At 41.5% G+C, this 15989-nt stretch overlaps 1 protein-coding gene across 1 annotated transcript; it reads right to left on the reverse strand.

Moving 5' to 3' along the window:
* Positions 1-27: 27 nt before the first annotated feature.
* LOC139929171 (nuclear receptor-binding protein-like) lies at positions 28-15199 on the reverse strand. Its single transcript, XM_071921973.2, has 18 exons — positions 15116-15199; positions 14180-14596; positions 13153-13275; positions 12096-12197; positions 11715-11804; positions 11298-11338; positions 11025-11119; positions 10159-10242; positions 9659-9717; positions 9469-9567; positions 9115-9247; positions 8356-8446; positions 8104-8154; positions 7043-7178; positions 6872-6925; positions 6563-6626; positions 3852-3907; positions 28-3211 (listed from the first exon to the last, which is right to left on the reverse strand). The coding sequence occupies exons 2-18, from the start codon at positions 14414-14416 to the stop codon at positions 3152-3154; spliced, it is 1575 nt and encodes a 524-aa protein (XP_071778074.1). The 5' UTR covers positions 14417-14596; positions 15116-15199; the 3' UTR covers positions 28-3151.
* Positions 15200-15989: the final 790 nt, after the last annotated feature.

Genomic DNA, 15989 nt, shown 5'->3' on the forward strand with positions numbered 1-15989 from the left:
GAAGGAATTGAGGCATATAGTTGTTGTTTAACATATTTATTTGAAAGAATACCCAAAGTCATACATTGCAGATTCTTGTCAGGATACATGTCTCAACACACGCACACGCACACACAAAGTGCCATTCATATCACATGAAGTACATGAAGAACCAAACATTACCAAAAGCTCACATCCTTGAGTAAAGGGCTGAAGCTGCCCACCCCAAACGATTATTTAATAACCATTGTTTCAACACCACCAATCTGGGTGGAAAAGATACAGATTGATAAAAACACAGTCTGAACATCATAGTGAAGGAGAGAGAGAGAGAGAGAGAGAGAGAGAGAGAGAGAGAGAGAGAGAGATAGTCAGTATAAGGCTTCTCTGATGGTCACATTGGTTGGTTTTAACACTATCAATACAGGAAACAGACATTTACATTCTCCCAACTAGCCTCAGAACAACATCTCTTTGGATTATACAATCTTAGCTGTTCACAAATGGAAACGCTGAAACAGAAGAAAAAGTCAATAATTCATTGGATGGACTACAGTATAGCAAGAATGCAGACTGGAGCACAACAGTAGCTGAATAAACACTTAAAATACTGCAGAAATATATAAACAAGGGGCGCTGGATTTACAGGATCTCATAAGTGACGCTGTTAAGTGTCTGGCATTGTAAATCAAGCACACCTGAAGTTAACATATTTGAAACCATACTGAACTTTATTTTGGCCCCAATCTGCAAGAGTGGTCAACCAACTGACAGCATGACACGACAGTATAGAGACAATGTTACAATAATTTATGAGTTCTTCCTTGCGAAAGTGACAGGTCTATTAATTTGAATCAATCATTGAGTTTGGCAATTTCGGTTTTCAGCTGCAGCCAAGTCAGCTTCACAATGTACCTCTATGGCTGTTGCTAAGCAACCCAGCAACCAGCATCAGATGACAGCTCTGTCTGAAAGCTCACAGTCTCCTATTTAGCTGGCATTTTGAATCTACTAACTTAGACTTTTTTAAGTATACTGTCAATAAAATGCCAGGACAATTAAACAAGTACAGAATAAAACTATACTTGACTGGAGATTTTTTTTGTTTCTTTATGTGTTGAGAATAATGTGGTGGTATTTTCTGTGCATTCCTATAATGGTGTTGTATTGTATGAGCTTTTGGACACAATCTAGGAGGGTGCTGAGCCAAAAGGTCACAAATCAGTCACTGGCAACTCCCTCACCTTAATATAAGCATCAACATGGCTTCCAGGATGTAAACATGGATGGCCAAACCCTCTGTATCAAATGAGCTTTGACTCCAGCCCTAAGATGTATTAACGGACCAAATGTAAAACGATGGTGTCCTTGTGGTCTGACACCATCCAGCTCTCCCACCTGTCAGAATTTACTGTTGAATTTTTTTCATTTTCTGCTCTCACCCACTGCCTTTTCCTCTAACATCTAAGCTCCTACACAGTCTAATCCTTGTTGAACAGCACAGAGTATAGTTTATAAACTCCATATAAAAGCTTTGAGTTGATGTTTGGATGCACTATGCACTGTGGGAGGGACAATGACATCAAACCAGTAGGTCCCATTTTGAGCACATGGTCTATTATCAACCTGACAAAAACAGCAACAGAAACACTACAGTATTGTATTGGCTCAGACTCTCGACAATGTGGCTTCTACGCGACACCACAGTAAACACTTAGTTAAAACAGAAAAAAAATATACATCATACATTTATAACATAAATAAACCATCTGACCCTCCCATACAGATGTAAATGAGGAAAAGGCTGTGTTCTCTTTCCACAGTATATGGCAGCCGAGTTCAGCATACACGAGTTCAGCACACACGCAGTCTAACATGGTGACCAGATGATAATGGAACTTTAAAGGCAGAGTAGCATGTGTGAACCCAATGAGCAGCAAATAGTTAAACAATGAATAAAATAAACTGAGATAGAGAACTTTAAGGCATGTGCGTATGTGTAAATCCACAAGAAGGCATATGGTAGAGGAACTTAAAAAGCAAAATATAAAAACAAACACGTATAAACTGAAATTGAGTAACACTGACTTGTATCTCACAGTAACTAAGTTATCTTCTTCTCCAGAGAAAATTGGCAAGATGCTAGCCCTAAATACGACTGCTATGATGCACATAGATTTTAGTCCAAATCCAGCATTTTGGAGCATATCAATCCTGGATATTTACTGTAAAATTCCTACAGAGTGGAATTTGAAGGTCCCACCTTTACTTTCCAGTTTTGTAACTCAAATTATGCCAAATATTTGATTTCATAGGTGATATGTTAGTCGAACATATCACAAAAGTCAAAGTTAGGGCTAGGAAGATTCTGTTGCATGAAGCAGAAAAAAAGAGAACCAAATGAGAAGAGGAACCAAGTGAAATGGGGAACCAGTATGGGATGGCATGCTGTACATTCTTCTGTGGAGGGAGAGTTATCCCTCCCATCTGTAGGAGAGAGAGTTATAGAGTGTTGTGGTGGTGGTCAACAGGTGCAGATCAGACCAGGAAAAACTGGTACAGATGTGGAGAGGTGGGAGGGAGTATCTGGAGTAGCTCCAGTGAAGGCCTGAATCACTCTCTCATCAAGGTTTTCTTTTCAGTGTCTCACCACAAGACACATTAACAAATATATTCTCTCACTCTGGGACCCCAACTCATTCAAATATACTAACTTTCTTGTCATGCGAGGACCCACCAGCACTAGGCCAGGAAACCTACAATGCAACTAGGACCAGCCCATAATATAATACAACCAGGTGCTTGAGAGGTGGTGGGTTTTAGCGTAAACCTGCCAGTAAGCCAGTCAATATTGGTGTGATACAGTCTGACAACTCAGCATTAATGAGGTTTACCTTCCAATGAAGACAATTTACCAGCTGACTTTCTCATGAACACAATTAAAGTATATCATGCAAAACGCTCTGTATATATTCACTGCTATGGCTTCTGAGTGAGCGTGAATTCATCTAAAAAATGGCCTTATGTTTGCTCTTGAAGGGTATTGTGTGCTTTTAAACTTTGATTCCAAGAAAAGCTGGGAAAAATACTACATACAGTGACTGCGTTGAGTAATTATGAAGAAAATGTAACAGGGTTGAGAGAAACAGTAACCGGGCGGAGGGAACCGTTGCTACTGAGGAACTTGGGTGAAAGCCTCTTCTACCACAGAGGCTATTCTGCTCTGGTCCACCTATGGAGAAAACACAAATATTTGCAACAATCCAGGACAGAACAAAAAATACACTGAACAAGACTTGCCAGTTAGATTATGCACTTTTTGATCAACAGTATGGTTCACACACACACACACACACACACACACGTCAGTACGATGGAAAAGACAGAAAAGTGTTTTGTATATCTATGAAATCCATTAACAGGAAGAAAATGTGGGAGAATTTATATAACACCCGAGCCCACAGAGAGCTGGAATGACCATATGGCATCAGCGTGGGTAGGTGTGTGTGTGTGTGTGTGTGTGTGTGTGTGTGAGAGAGTGTGAGTGTGAGTGAGTGTTTGTGTGGTGGTGGTATGTAATTGTTGATGACTAAATGTATGTGTGGGCAGATAACAGTGTATGTATCAGTAAATGTGCATAAAACTCTAGGGGGAGGTGTGTGTGTGTGTGTGTGTGTGTGGGAGAGACGGGGGTCACCTCACCTCTTCAACATCACCTGCAGTTTCAAACACTTCAAGATAAAAATAGCACCCTCGATCTCACCTATCACCCACATACACATTGGCCTGTGCATGCCCACACATGTGCACACACAAACACACACACACAGATGATGAATGTGATAGTCTCTCTTAAACACACAGACACTCACCTCACTGATTAAACCCAGTTGGACCAACTCTCCAGCCAGCTCCTGAACATTCTCATCTGAAACACACACCGGCCCAGTTAGTGAGAGTAACACACAGACATGTAGCAACACCTGCACATCACTTCTGTAGCAGTCACTCACTACCTCCCCTGGTATCGCGCAAACATGGTGACACACACACACACACGCACGCACACACACACATGCACGCACAACTTTTGGGTCCTGAGCTAGACTTTGAAAAATGGATCATAATTATTGCACACATTATGTTTGGTTACACCCCCAAATCAAGGTAATCTTTGCCCGTGCCAGCAGGCAGTGGAGGCGTTTTCATGGTCTATTGATTTTTAATCAACTAGCTGTCAATATATAACCAAACCAGGAATGTGACTGGGACAAGACAAAATAAAAGGAATAAATTGTTAGTGGGAGGAGTGTCCAAAGACCTTGATATTCTGAAAACAAAAACTACCAGCAGCCCACAACCACCTGGCCAGGGCTGGGAAAGAGGGCTGGGGCTAGGGGATTGGCACTGGGGCTGAGAAAGAGGCTTACGCTCTCGTTAGTGCTTTGGCCTGCAAACCTAACTCCTTACTTTAGAGGGAAAAGCAAGACCAATCAACAGTCTAGCTCAACACTCAGTGAATGGGAACACAGTGTTGGGTGTGGGAGGACCAGGAGAGGAAAGGAGTAAAATTGAAGTGGTCCAGTTAGCTAGTGACCCAGTACAGTGCTACTTTGGACTTTGGCATATTGATAAGGAAGGCTTCAAAGAATATCCTCTGATAGCAGCAAGAGGGAGTGTGTACAGAGAGGCCAGAGAGGACAGGGTGTGTCTGCGAGATAGATTGGTGTGTGTGGGTGTGTGTGTATGTGAAGTTACAGTATGTGCACCAGTGGAATTAGGGTGTGAGAGAAAGAGAGAGAAAGAGAGAAAACAAGAGAGATAGTGAGGGAGAGAAAGCAAAAGAGAGCGGGAGAGAGAAAGTGAAAAACGACTGGTGTGTGTGTGTGTGTGTGTGACATAAAAGCCAGTGAAGAGATGGTTGGCTCCTGACACAGATAGTCAGCTGTCAGTTGCAGCCATGCCTCGCATTCTCCACACGCCTGCAACACTGCACATGCCTCTCATACCTGTGTGTATGTGTGTGTGTGTTGGATCATACTCCCCACATTCTCCTGACCATTGCAACAGTTGTGTGTATCCTATATCCTTTTCTCTTCCTCCTCCCTTGGGTCTAGCCAGTGACACTACAGCCAGATGAAAATCTTGTATCTCCAAAAAGTCAAAATTTTAGGAATTCAAAAAGGAGCAAAATCTCACAGTAAAATGTGTTTTAAATAGATTTGACGCCCACCAATGCTATGAAACCTACTCTCCACATTAAAAAACAATTTTATTATTCAGTCCAAATGAAAAAAAGATGTCCAAAATGTTGAGATACAAGGTTTTCATGAGACATCAGCGACGCAGGCGGTCTCTCTAGGGAAGCCTAAAATGGCCTTGCGTATATTGTGACTCCATTTGAGCTCCAAGCTCTCTCTGGAATCTCACTCTCACTTTCACACACGCTTCAGTGTGCACATATGGAGATTCATAAGGACAAAACTATGTGGGGGGTAAAATCTGAGAGGGGACAGTGGACTAGGCTGTGCTCCCAGGCATATAAACATACACACATTTGTATTAGTATACTTGTGAGGACCTTCATTGACTACATTCATTCCCTAACCCTAAGCTTATCCTAAACCTCAACTAACCGCCTGAGGAGCGGCCAAAATGACAACACTCAAGGTGTGTGTTTTTTCCCACTGGAACATGGGTTTATCAGAGGTTGTCAAACAGACAGGAGAGTAAGGACAGGAGACTAATGCAGAGATGCTTTCTGTAAATATAAAACTCACTTATTGTTTTAACATACATGTATGGGGACAAAACAAAGTGTGGGGACAGTGGACTTACATACAAAGACACACATACACACATATACACACACACGCCTGCCTTAATGACCTCAAATCCTCTTATTTTCTCTCAATCTCATCCTTCAGTGATATCAAATGATCCTCTGATTGCAGGAACCACTGTAATATTGACTGATTGGAAATTGGAGGGCAGTGATGGACATTTAAAAGGAGAAAGTCCTACTTGGTAATCTTTTAATCACTGGGAGTTGTTTGCACCTGCATGGCAAGCCAGATGAGTGATGTATGATATTCTGGTTTTGGGTATAGATGCTCATTGCAGTGATCAGAAGATTTTATGTAGAAGGATTTGAAAATATCTTTTTTATGTTTGCCTAATCTCTATATTACACACAATGCATTGAGAAATGTGTTTTCTTCTACTATCTTCCCGAGACATGTGTAGAGGTGCATGTATACCCCTCAACAGAGGGGTCGCCGCACAGGGGCAGGCGAGACATGTCTATCTGTCTCTCTTCTCTAGCCACATTTTTACATGAATTTGGTCCCAGACATTTAAAGCAAGAATAGGAAAAGCACACCTAAAGAAAGATTAGCAACCTGCCGACTGGATTGGAGGAAGATACTTGTAAAATGTATGTGTCTGTGTGTGTTTGCATACACTATACAGGGATGTGACCCGTACGACAAAAATTCTAAACAAGAATCTTCATTAGAAAAAAATGAAACTTTTCACATGTCTGAGTATGTGTGTCTGTGTGTGATAGAAGAGTTGGTCTTACTAGGTAACATGTCACAGCTTAAATGTCTGTTCAGTTTGTCCTCCAGTTTCAGCAGTAATGTTAGCTGTCAAGAGATGGGAGAGACAACAACAGACAAAATTAAATTCAAAAGAATTGAGGTAATTTTACTTTCATGTATGCCTGGGGAAAAACAACAACAAATGGCTTTGAATAATATTACATTGTTGGACCTTACATTGCCCATGAAATAATTCTGAATTGGTGGCATGTTGAAATATTCATGGCCAACCAATAAATATGTATAGATTTTGATCAATAAAGAAGACCATAGATGTTCAAGAGACTTACGTGATACTTTGCTCCCTCCTCGACTGGCTCAATGTTACACTGCATATGAACAACCTACAGGAGATATATGGAAATCTGCATATAAATGGTTCTCAGAATGACATGTTGGTTACAGAAACTGTCTTGTTAGCTAATGGTTTTGGTACAGTCCCAGAACACACTTTCACACACCCTTCGTGTCTCGAGCTCTGCGGGTTCAGGGGTGGGGGATTTGACCGAGGGGGTGACAATGGGAGACTTAACGGTCTCCTGTTGAGGCTGCTGAGGACAAGGCAGGCCAAACGCCGTCAGTGGATAAATACCATTCCTGACCCAGAGAGAGAGGGAGGGAGAGGGAGGGAGAAAGAAAGGGAGAGGCAGGGGAGGGAGGCATTAGAGGGTGGAAGTAAGAGAAAGTGAGAAAAGAGGGGGAGAGAGAGAAAATTGTATTTTGCAACTGAATCTCTTACAATATAACACAAAACATTTTAAATAACATTGTTTCTCTCTTCCACACAAAGCAATATGCAGTGCCTTCAGAAAGTATTCAACCCTCTTGACTGGAGCCAAATAGAGGTAAATTCTGGAGGAGAAACTGCTTCAGAGAGCCAAAGACCTTACACTGGGGTGATGATTTAGGTTTATGTTTACAGGACAAATCTGAGTTTGAATGGGAGAAAATCCAGCGTAAGACATAAGCAAGACCTGAAGCTGTAATCACTGCCAAGGGTGCTTCTACAAACTACTAACACAGAGGTTTAAATGAGATATTTCTATATTTCATTTTTCAATAAATTTGCAAAACAATTTCACTTTGTCATTATGGGGTATTTTTTGTAGTTTGTTGACCAACCTAATCCATTTTGTATTCAGTCTGTAACACCACAAAAGGCAGAAAAAGTCAAGTGGGTTGAAGACTTTCTGAGGGCAGTGTATCAAATTGAGAAAATATCAGATCTGAACATGGAGCGAAGGACACAGACAAAACAAATACTAAAGACAGATAGTCTACTACTGCCCCCATGTGGTTGGATAGTGTATTGCATCTTTGGGACTTTGGGGAATTGTAAACTATAGACTGAGCAAACCAGAACAAACGAAGACAGACTCCGTGTATGTGACTTGATTGGTTGATAGCTCACACACGACTGGCAAATGTGCTTTCTGCATGCTTAAACAGTGAATTGAGGGTACAATATAATGAATGGGTTTGCTCTGATCCTTGTTGTACAGGTGCTGTGTCTGTTTCTTACCTCACATCCTCCAGGAATTTATCCAGCTCCAAGGCAGGAAACTGTGAAAGCCTACAGAAAAAAAGAAAAACCCATGCATTTGTAGGCCGATATAGGATATAAGACTATAAGACTTGCTTCTACTGTTTCTGGTCTTATGACCACAGAATTAGAACTGTGGTAATATATCATTTCCAATTAATTCAAAACACCAACTATCTATGGATATGAGCCTATGGTGATACAAGGGCAACAAGATTATCTCTCCCTTACTTGAGCTGAACACCCTCTTTCCTCTCAGCGATGACCAGGTTGGGGTCCATGTTCTTGGTAATCTCCTCCAAGGCATTCTCAGGAATCATGTCTGGAGAAACACAAAACATTGAGGATTGATTAGATGATACAGGGCGTTACTATAAAACACTTTCCTCTGACACTTGCTTCAGTTTTCGCTGGCAGATGATGGCGTGCGAGAGTGTGGAAAAGACTCGTGACCCAGAGAGCACATCGCGCTTATAGTGCAATTCGTACATGCACGTTTTTGTGTGTGTGTGTATTACACTCAGATGATCTAGTGCATTAAGTGTTTGTGTGTGAAACTGTATTACAATATACACTCAGTCGCCAGTTTATTATGTAAACCTTCCTGTTCGTGACAACTGATCACTCCTACAGAAAGTGATATGCACATGGTTTGCTATTTATCAGACAGGCAGGCATTGAGGGATTCAGTTACTGTTCAGCTGAACATTAGAATGGCCAAAGCGTGACTTTGAGCATGGCATGACCGTCGGTGCAAAGCACACTGGTTCCAGTATCTCCCAAATGGCTTATCTCCCTTTTCATGCATGACTGTGGCTTGATGGAGAATAGTGCACCAAAACAAAAAGACACCTAGCCTCCAGCAATCCTGTGGGCGAAAACAACTCATTGATGTGAAATATTGTGGGACAATGGCAGTGGACAACCACCCAATGCTTGACGGATGTGGTGTGTGTGTGTGTGTGTGTGTGTGTGTGCGTTAAGACTTACGTTGGTGGCTGACAATGCAATGCGCAGCCAGCAGTTTTAGCAGCGGTACTTCAAACAGAGCCTGGTTAAACAGCAGCTCTCTGCCTGTAGGCCTTCTACTAGCATCACACTCCAGGCACTTCTGGATAAACTCCTATGAAACACAAACACCTGGGTCACACACTTCTGGATAAACATCTGGGTGTGGGCATATTTTTGTGCATGCACACACATGCACAGGAAAAATAGTTGTCACCTTGGGGGCTTTAACACACATGTATACACAAAAACATAAGCTTACCCTATGCAATTATGGGATAATCTTTCAACATGCTCATGATCCTGCAAAAGCACACTCCCTCCTCCTCTCCTTACCCTCTGCAGTGGATCCTCCAGGGACTGTATGGCATTGTTGATGGCCTCCTGAGAAACATAGGAAGACTCTCCATTCCCCTGGATCTCCAAGACCGCCATCTATAACACATACGCACACACACACACGTTAGGAGATTGTTTTGGGAAGTGGCTTAGGCCATTCCATCATGTTTTATGGGTTCCATCTCACCTCTAAGGCACACATGCCAAAGGAGTAGATGTCTACAGCTGTGGTGACATCAGCAACAGCTAAATAGAGAGAGAGAGAATAAAAAGGAAAAAAGAGGGGATATATAGATAATATATCAAAGCTTAGTCATTTCTTAATTTAAGATGCAGAAACGTCACTGTCAGTACGGCTACTGTCTTCCCAGAAGCAATAGAGTGAAAATGGTGATTGTCATGAGTAGATGATTTAGGCTTAGAGGCTTTTTCATGTTTAGCCTGCACAACACAAGCAACACATTTTATTGTGTTATGTCAGTATAAGATATCATTACAAGAAATCTTAGGGATAAAGGAAAAAAATAGGCTGATTTTCCCAAAGACGCCAATGCATTTTCAATGTTTACCAATATATTTTAAATCGTCTGGCTTACTCCGAAGGTCAGCAGACAGTGTCTCCACATGGGAGACCATCAAGTCCAAGAACAACAAAAGTAAATACAAGATTTGTTTTGTAATCTCTACCTCCATATTCTGGGGCAAAGAAGTGCAGGTTCTTCTGCTCCTCGCGACACGTCTTCACATGGTTGTTAATGGTGTCTGGAGCAACTGCAGAGGAAAGACAAAAGGAGAGAATCAACAGGAGAGAAGAGAGGGGAGGGAGAGTAGAGAGCAGAGAGAGGTGAGGTGAGAAAGACAAGAAAGAGAGTATGAAAGAGAGGGAGGGACAGGAGGCAGGGAGAAGAAGCAGGGAGATCAATATTATCTGTACATTTTGTAAACTACAGTGTTTAGCATAGGAACTTGGCAAGCATTCTCCTTTATCAGACAGGGAGTGTGAGATGGAGAAAGTGCAAAGAGACTGGAGAGGCTGGACTTGAGCCTGTTGTCTCAGTCAGCAGGGTTCACCACAAACCATGTAACTAGGGATCCACCATCACTGCTACTGGATGGATAGTGGGACGATACCAGGCTAAAATAACTGTATTAAAGAAAGTAGTGAATAAAAAAAGAATATGATGCCAAACCATCAAACAAATATGACATCATATGATTTCAGCCTTTTTCATGCATGGAAGGATATTATATTTCTCTAATGGATAAAATGGAAATTGCAACCACTTTTTGTCCAATGACAAGTCTATATTGTTCAGTAAAAGTAAAGGATTCGATTGTTCCTTTTTTCGTGCTGATACATTTCAGCAACTGTAGGTATCAGTAGTCTGTATTGTTAAAAAATACATGTAACAGAGGTTCCCCTTGTGAATCTGCTGTAGAATCATGTGAAATTTCCTATCAGTCAATCCATAATTGAGTGTCATTTGAGTCCATCGACGCTGCCCCAGGTCCGCTACATAACATCCAGGGAGGAACCCAGTGTAATTCCATACCTGATCCGATCTTGATGAGCCCGTTGTGCTGGATAAAGATGGTGTCACAGGTCAGGTTGCCGTGGATGATGGGAGGGTCACATGAGTGGAGGTAACTGCAGGACAGAAAAAACAAACAAACACACACACATGCATACAAACTATATAAGAGAGGGATTGGACATTTTTCACCACAATGGGTCAAAATAGGATTGTTTTCAATGTTTGGTGAATTCTTCTGTGAGTGACTGACTGTATTGATTTTATTGCATTGTCTGAGAAATGGAAACCAACCTGAGGGCTGAGAGGATCTGTGTGCACCATCTCTTCCAAGCCTGTAGAACCACACACCTTATCAGAGCTCTTACTGGCCAGTTTCCAAAACGGGGATAACTACGGCTTACATCATGTGATCTAACTTTGTCCAAAATAAAATTCAAAATTTTTTGCAATACTTTTTGCATTTTCTTACCGATACCCAAATGGCTTTTTATTTGTTTGCTAGACTAATTAAATACTGCTTTTGAATCCCATGTTCAAAATATTTTTGAACTGGTCCTGGCACTGGAAAGCCCCGCTCTTCCCTGTTGTGATAAAGGGGCTATTGACGTCCCACAAGATATCTGGGTCATTTAGGGCCTAGACGTTTCAAATACCCTTATCCTTAAAAACAAAGCTTTATTGTTGCCTCTATATACTGACAGTTATTACCTTTTCATTCATTGTCTTGTGGTTCTTCTTTGTCTTCTTCAGAAACTGCTTCAAGCTTCCTGATGACATGTACTCAGTAATGAAAATCACCTGAGGAAGACGTGAAATAAACCATTCAAGAATGAGGAGCAAATTAGAGGACAGACATTATTCAAATATTGGGGGAAAAGACACAAGGAGTGCTTGTTTTATTTTATTTTGGAAGTGCTGATACTATTTTTGAAGCTGACAGGTTAGCTGGAAATGTATTCTAAATGATCTTGAACAAGTTTAAGTGGTTTTACCATTTTCAAAACAGGTTTATTCCAAAAACAGGTCCAGTGACTTGAACTGGTGAACTTCAAGGCTAACTGTGAATGTTTTGCCAAGTCTGAGACTCACCCTCGCCCGGTTCTCCTTGGTGTCGGCCCAATACTTGTGGAACTTGACAATGTTCAGGTGCTCCAACTGGATCAGGTTATCAAACACTGCCTTCACTTTCTCCTAAACACACACACACTTACATTTCACTGACTGAATATTGCACAAATCCCCAATGAGCACAGGGGGATTCAAGGCCCAAAATTCAGATAGAGTGAGAACTTGGAACAGTTATGTTTGCAATCCCATTAATTTTAGCTAATGACATCATGACAAGACTGCAATTAAAATTTGCTTTCATTGATTTTAATGTGCATGAATGATAAATAATGTGTCCACAAAATTATATAAACTATATATAACTATATAAACCAATACTTATGGGAGGATAGTTAGTTAATCTTGATAAACTGCTTGCTAAGCTAGCAGAGGACAAAATAATTCACCATGGCACTTCAACATCATTCTTTAGCCCCTCTTTTAAAACAGTACTTGCCAAAGGTTTTTCCTCCGGCCCCCCTCACCCATCACCAATTTGAAAAAAAAAAAAGCGCCGAATGGTCCAGTGTCAGACGTAATTTACACAAAGAACCCATTTAAACGTGACATCAGAAACCCACTGCAGAAGCAAAGCGAAAAATTAAACAGAGTTTGAAATCTGATTTTTCGAAACATGATTTTCCAGGCCATTTTTAAATGTGGATGAACAATTCAAAGTGTTTTTGTCATTTTCAACATGGTTTAACATCGAGGCCAATAAAGAGCTGTGATGAAAAGTCTGTTCTTTTGCCTCTTTCACGTTTTAATGTGACACCTTTATTACTGAATGAGTCAACACTGAAAAGATTATATTTAGCTCACTGTCCCAATCCATATGTTATGAACTGTACAATTACATCTCAAGTCACTATTAAATTACCTGCAGTACCTCATACCCAAACCTGTTTTTTTTTTTTTTGGCAAAGCAAAACCAGTCTGCTTTTAAACTATCCTTGCCTGTCATCCCAGTATTAGAATGGAGAATACAAATATACACTATCAAGTTTCCCCATGCTAACTGTGTAACAGTAAGCATTACCTCCTGCAGTTTGAAGTTCTTCCTTTCTGAGAACATGACTTCATTCCACACCACCTCCACCCCCTCCTCTGTGTCCATGGCCAAGTAGGCAGCATCTATCCCTGGGACATTACGCTGATTCACCTACAGAAGAAGTGAATGGAAAAAATAGATTATGAGACAACGCATGCCCGCAGTGCAGTACAACCTGAAAACAGGAGACAAAACACAAACTATTAAAAAAAAATGCAAAAACAAAAAACCTCAATAACATAAGTGCCATGGACCTTCTCCTCTTCCTGTTTCTGATCCAGTGCTGTCGTTTTCATCCATCACTGACCTCATCCTTCTCGTTCTCTCCATTTTCCCTTTTCATTCACCTCAATCACCTGAACTCCTTCTGTTTTTCCTTCTCTTAAGTTCTATCAATCTCTCTGCTGACTTCCTGGTACATATCATTATTTTAATGGTATACATAAATAATTTATAAAATGGCTGAATCGGATAAACTTTAGTATTGAAAAAATACTAACGGAATCAAGTGATCCTCTATTAAAGACTATTTTGTTGGGTACCATCCCATTTTTCAACACTAAATTCTATTGAATAATGCACCAACCAGTCTGAGCACAGTCCTGTCATTATGACTCTAAATTACAAATTGGATAAAGTCCCACTAAAGAACTTGAGAAACGGTGTGGCATATCACAAAACTGGCATAACTCCTCAACAGTTTGTCCAATCATCATAAAACTTGACACCTCTGTTGAGCACAGGCAAGGAACCATGTCTGCACAGGCATTTTCAAGTTGACTGATAGAGAGTGCAATCAAGGCCACAAATCTGTATGTGTTAATCTGGTCTATTGACCTTCATCACTTTGGTATACATGCTCTAGGGCCAGTCAAAATCTTAAGTTGGTTTTGATTGATGCAGGTGGATGTGACCCATCACATAACGGCTTATAACTCTTTGAAGGTTTGGACTGTCCATCCTTTTCTCTCATTACCATCCACCACCCCTCTCTCTGGCCCTGCTCCTCCTTTACCTCCTCTCTGCGTTTCTGCCAGCGACCACAGGGACTCTCCTCCAGAATGTCTGATTCGTCTTCGCTCTCGTCCTCGTCCTCCGTGGCTGTGGTGGCAGGAGGGGGCATGGAGGTCGCAGGCGGGGACACCGTCGCTCCGCCTGGTCCCTGCTGGTTACCGGTTACATGTGCTGCTGTGGCCTCTGCCTTGTTTCCCTCTGCAGCTGGAGTTGCTTTCCCCTCTCCCTCCGACATCATGACACAGCTTGTCTGCTGGGTTTTCCTCCTCTCTGCTCTTGTTCTTGGGCTGCAACAGGTGATAGGGACTGAGCCTCTCTCTCTCTCTCTCTCTCTCTCGCTGAGTGTCTCTCTGTTCCAGTTGGTCACACCCCCATCTTTTCCTCTGGCCTCGCTTTCAGCAGCTTAGAGCCTGAAGAACTGCAGGCAAATGACAGCATGTCTAGTGTTTAGCTCATTCTCTCTCTGAGCTCTCTCTCTCTCACCCCTCCCAAACAATTACACGATTCCTTTCTCTCTCACAGTCACACACACACACACACACACACACACCATTTGACAATACCCGTGCTGACATGACTAGGTCAACTAATTCACATTAGGGAACCAGCTAACTGAACTATTCTCTCAGTTAGTTAACTAGTAAGTAACTACGGTGTGCTTGAATGTCTTATGGTGAGCTAGGGGCCAGAGGCAGAGAAAGATTAACAAAAGTCCAGTAACGTTAACACTAAACCACCAGCCAGCTCTAGCTAGCTAACTGTTACCGTTTAGCTAGCTAACTCAAGTTCTGCCTCCTACTCCTTGCTAACTTTCCCGGCTAACAGGCTAACGACAGCTAAATAAACAAATAGATAACATTAAGTTAACTGGCATTCAATCAAAATGTTACCGTGGAACAAATAACTACCACCACCGAAATGGCCTTGGGTTACTTACATAAGTAAAAGCTGTACAAGGGACGCAATCAAACCATAATGCTAGTTCGTCATTAAAAAAAATGTTGGTGTTTCTAGACTCTTTCTTAGCAGGAGTGGGAGGGGCGGGACAGCACTTGGAGAGCACTTGTTTGCGCGCACAAAACGCAGTGCAGTGACTCCGGTGTTAGATAATACAGCTTATCAAAAACATTAACTGAATAAATCTACCCTTCACGGGAATAATAGAAAATTCTTCATGTATACTAAATGAGGTAGAGTAGTCTTGACTCTTGCAGTAAACGTGATATAACGTTAGGTGGGTATGTTTTATATTCCAGCACAGCCCCGGTGTTTGTAGTGTACAATGTTGGACCACCAGTGTCAAGCCAGCCAGAATTAATAACGGTATTCACGGTCAACATTTTCAAAACAAAGGCCTTACTGGCGAACAAACGTTTTGAAGTTTTTGCTTAATACAATGTACCACAATGAAAATAAAGGTTAGATTTTGCTTCGATTCAGGCAAGTCGTCCCGCTCATCAAGTGTACGGTAGATAAAATCGAGCGCACCCAGTGGTGAGAGGCAGCTCAAAGGCTTCACAGTCAAGATGTCAAGATAATTCACATCCTATTCCAGCCTATGGTCGGAATGGAAACCCTTGTCCGCTGGACCGGAACAGCATCTCGCACCTGTGTACAACTGTCTAATATTAGAACAACAGTCAGAATCTAAATGCATATTCGTCATTGACATCAAACATCACCATACTACGCATGTGTGAAACAGGAGCGACTGCTAAACAAAATAGTGTTTGGCTGATTTGAAGACATGTCTATATCTTTCAACATATTAGTGGCTTACTAAGACATTAAACTAAATTAAATAAGTCTTT

Source organism: Centroberyx gerrardi, chromosome 1 (genome assembly GCF_048128805.1).
Source record: "Centroberyx gerrardi isolate f3 chromosome 1, fCenGer3.hap1.cur.20231027, whole genome shotgun sequence".
In the NCBI taxonomy this organism is placed as follows: Eukaryota; Metazoa; Chordata; class Actinopteri; order Beryciformes; family Berycidae; genus Centroberyx; species Centroberyx gerrardi.

Excerpts from the sequence above, each read along its gene's own strand:
- LOC139929171 (XM_071921973.2), bottom strand. The coding sequence starts at position 14,416 with ATGATGTCGGAGGGAGAGGGGAAAGCAACTCCAGCTGCAGAGGGAAAC. Across the intron at positions 12,198-13,152 it reads AGAACTTCAAACTGCAGGAG|GAGAAAGTGAAGGCAGTGTT; the intron begins GTAATGCTTACT and ends GTGTGTGTTTAG. Across the intron at positions 8,155-8,355 it reads AAAGAGGGTGTTCAGCTCAA|GCTTTCACAGTTTCCTGCCT; the intron begins GTAAGGGAGAGA and ends TTTTTTCTGTAG.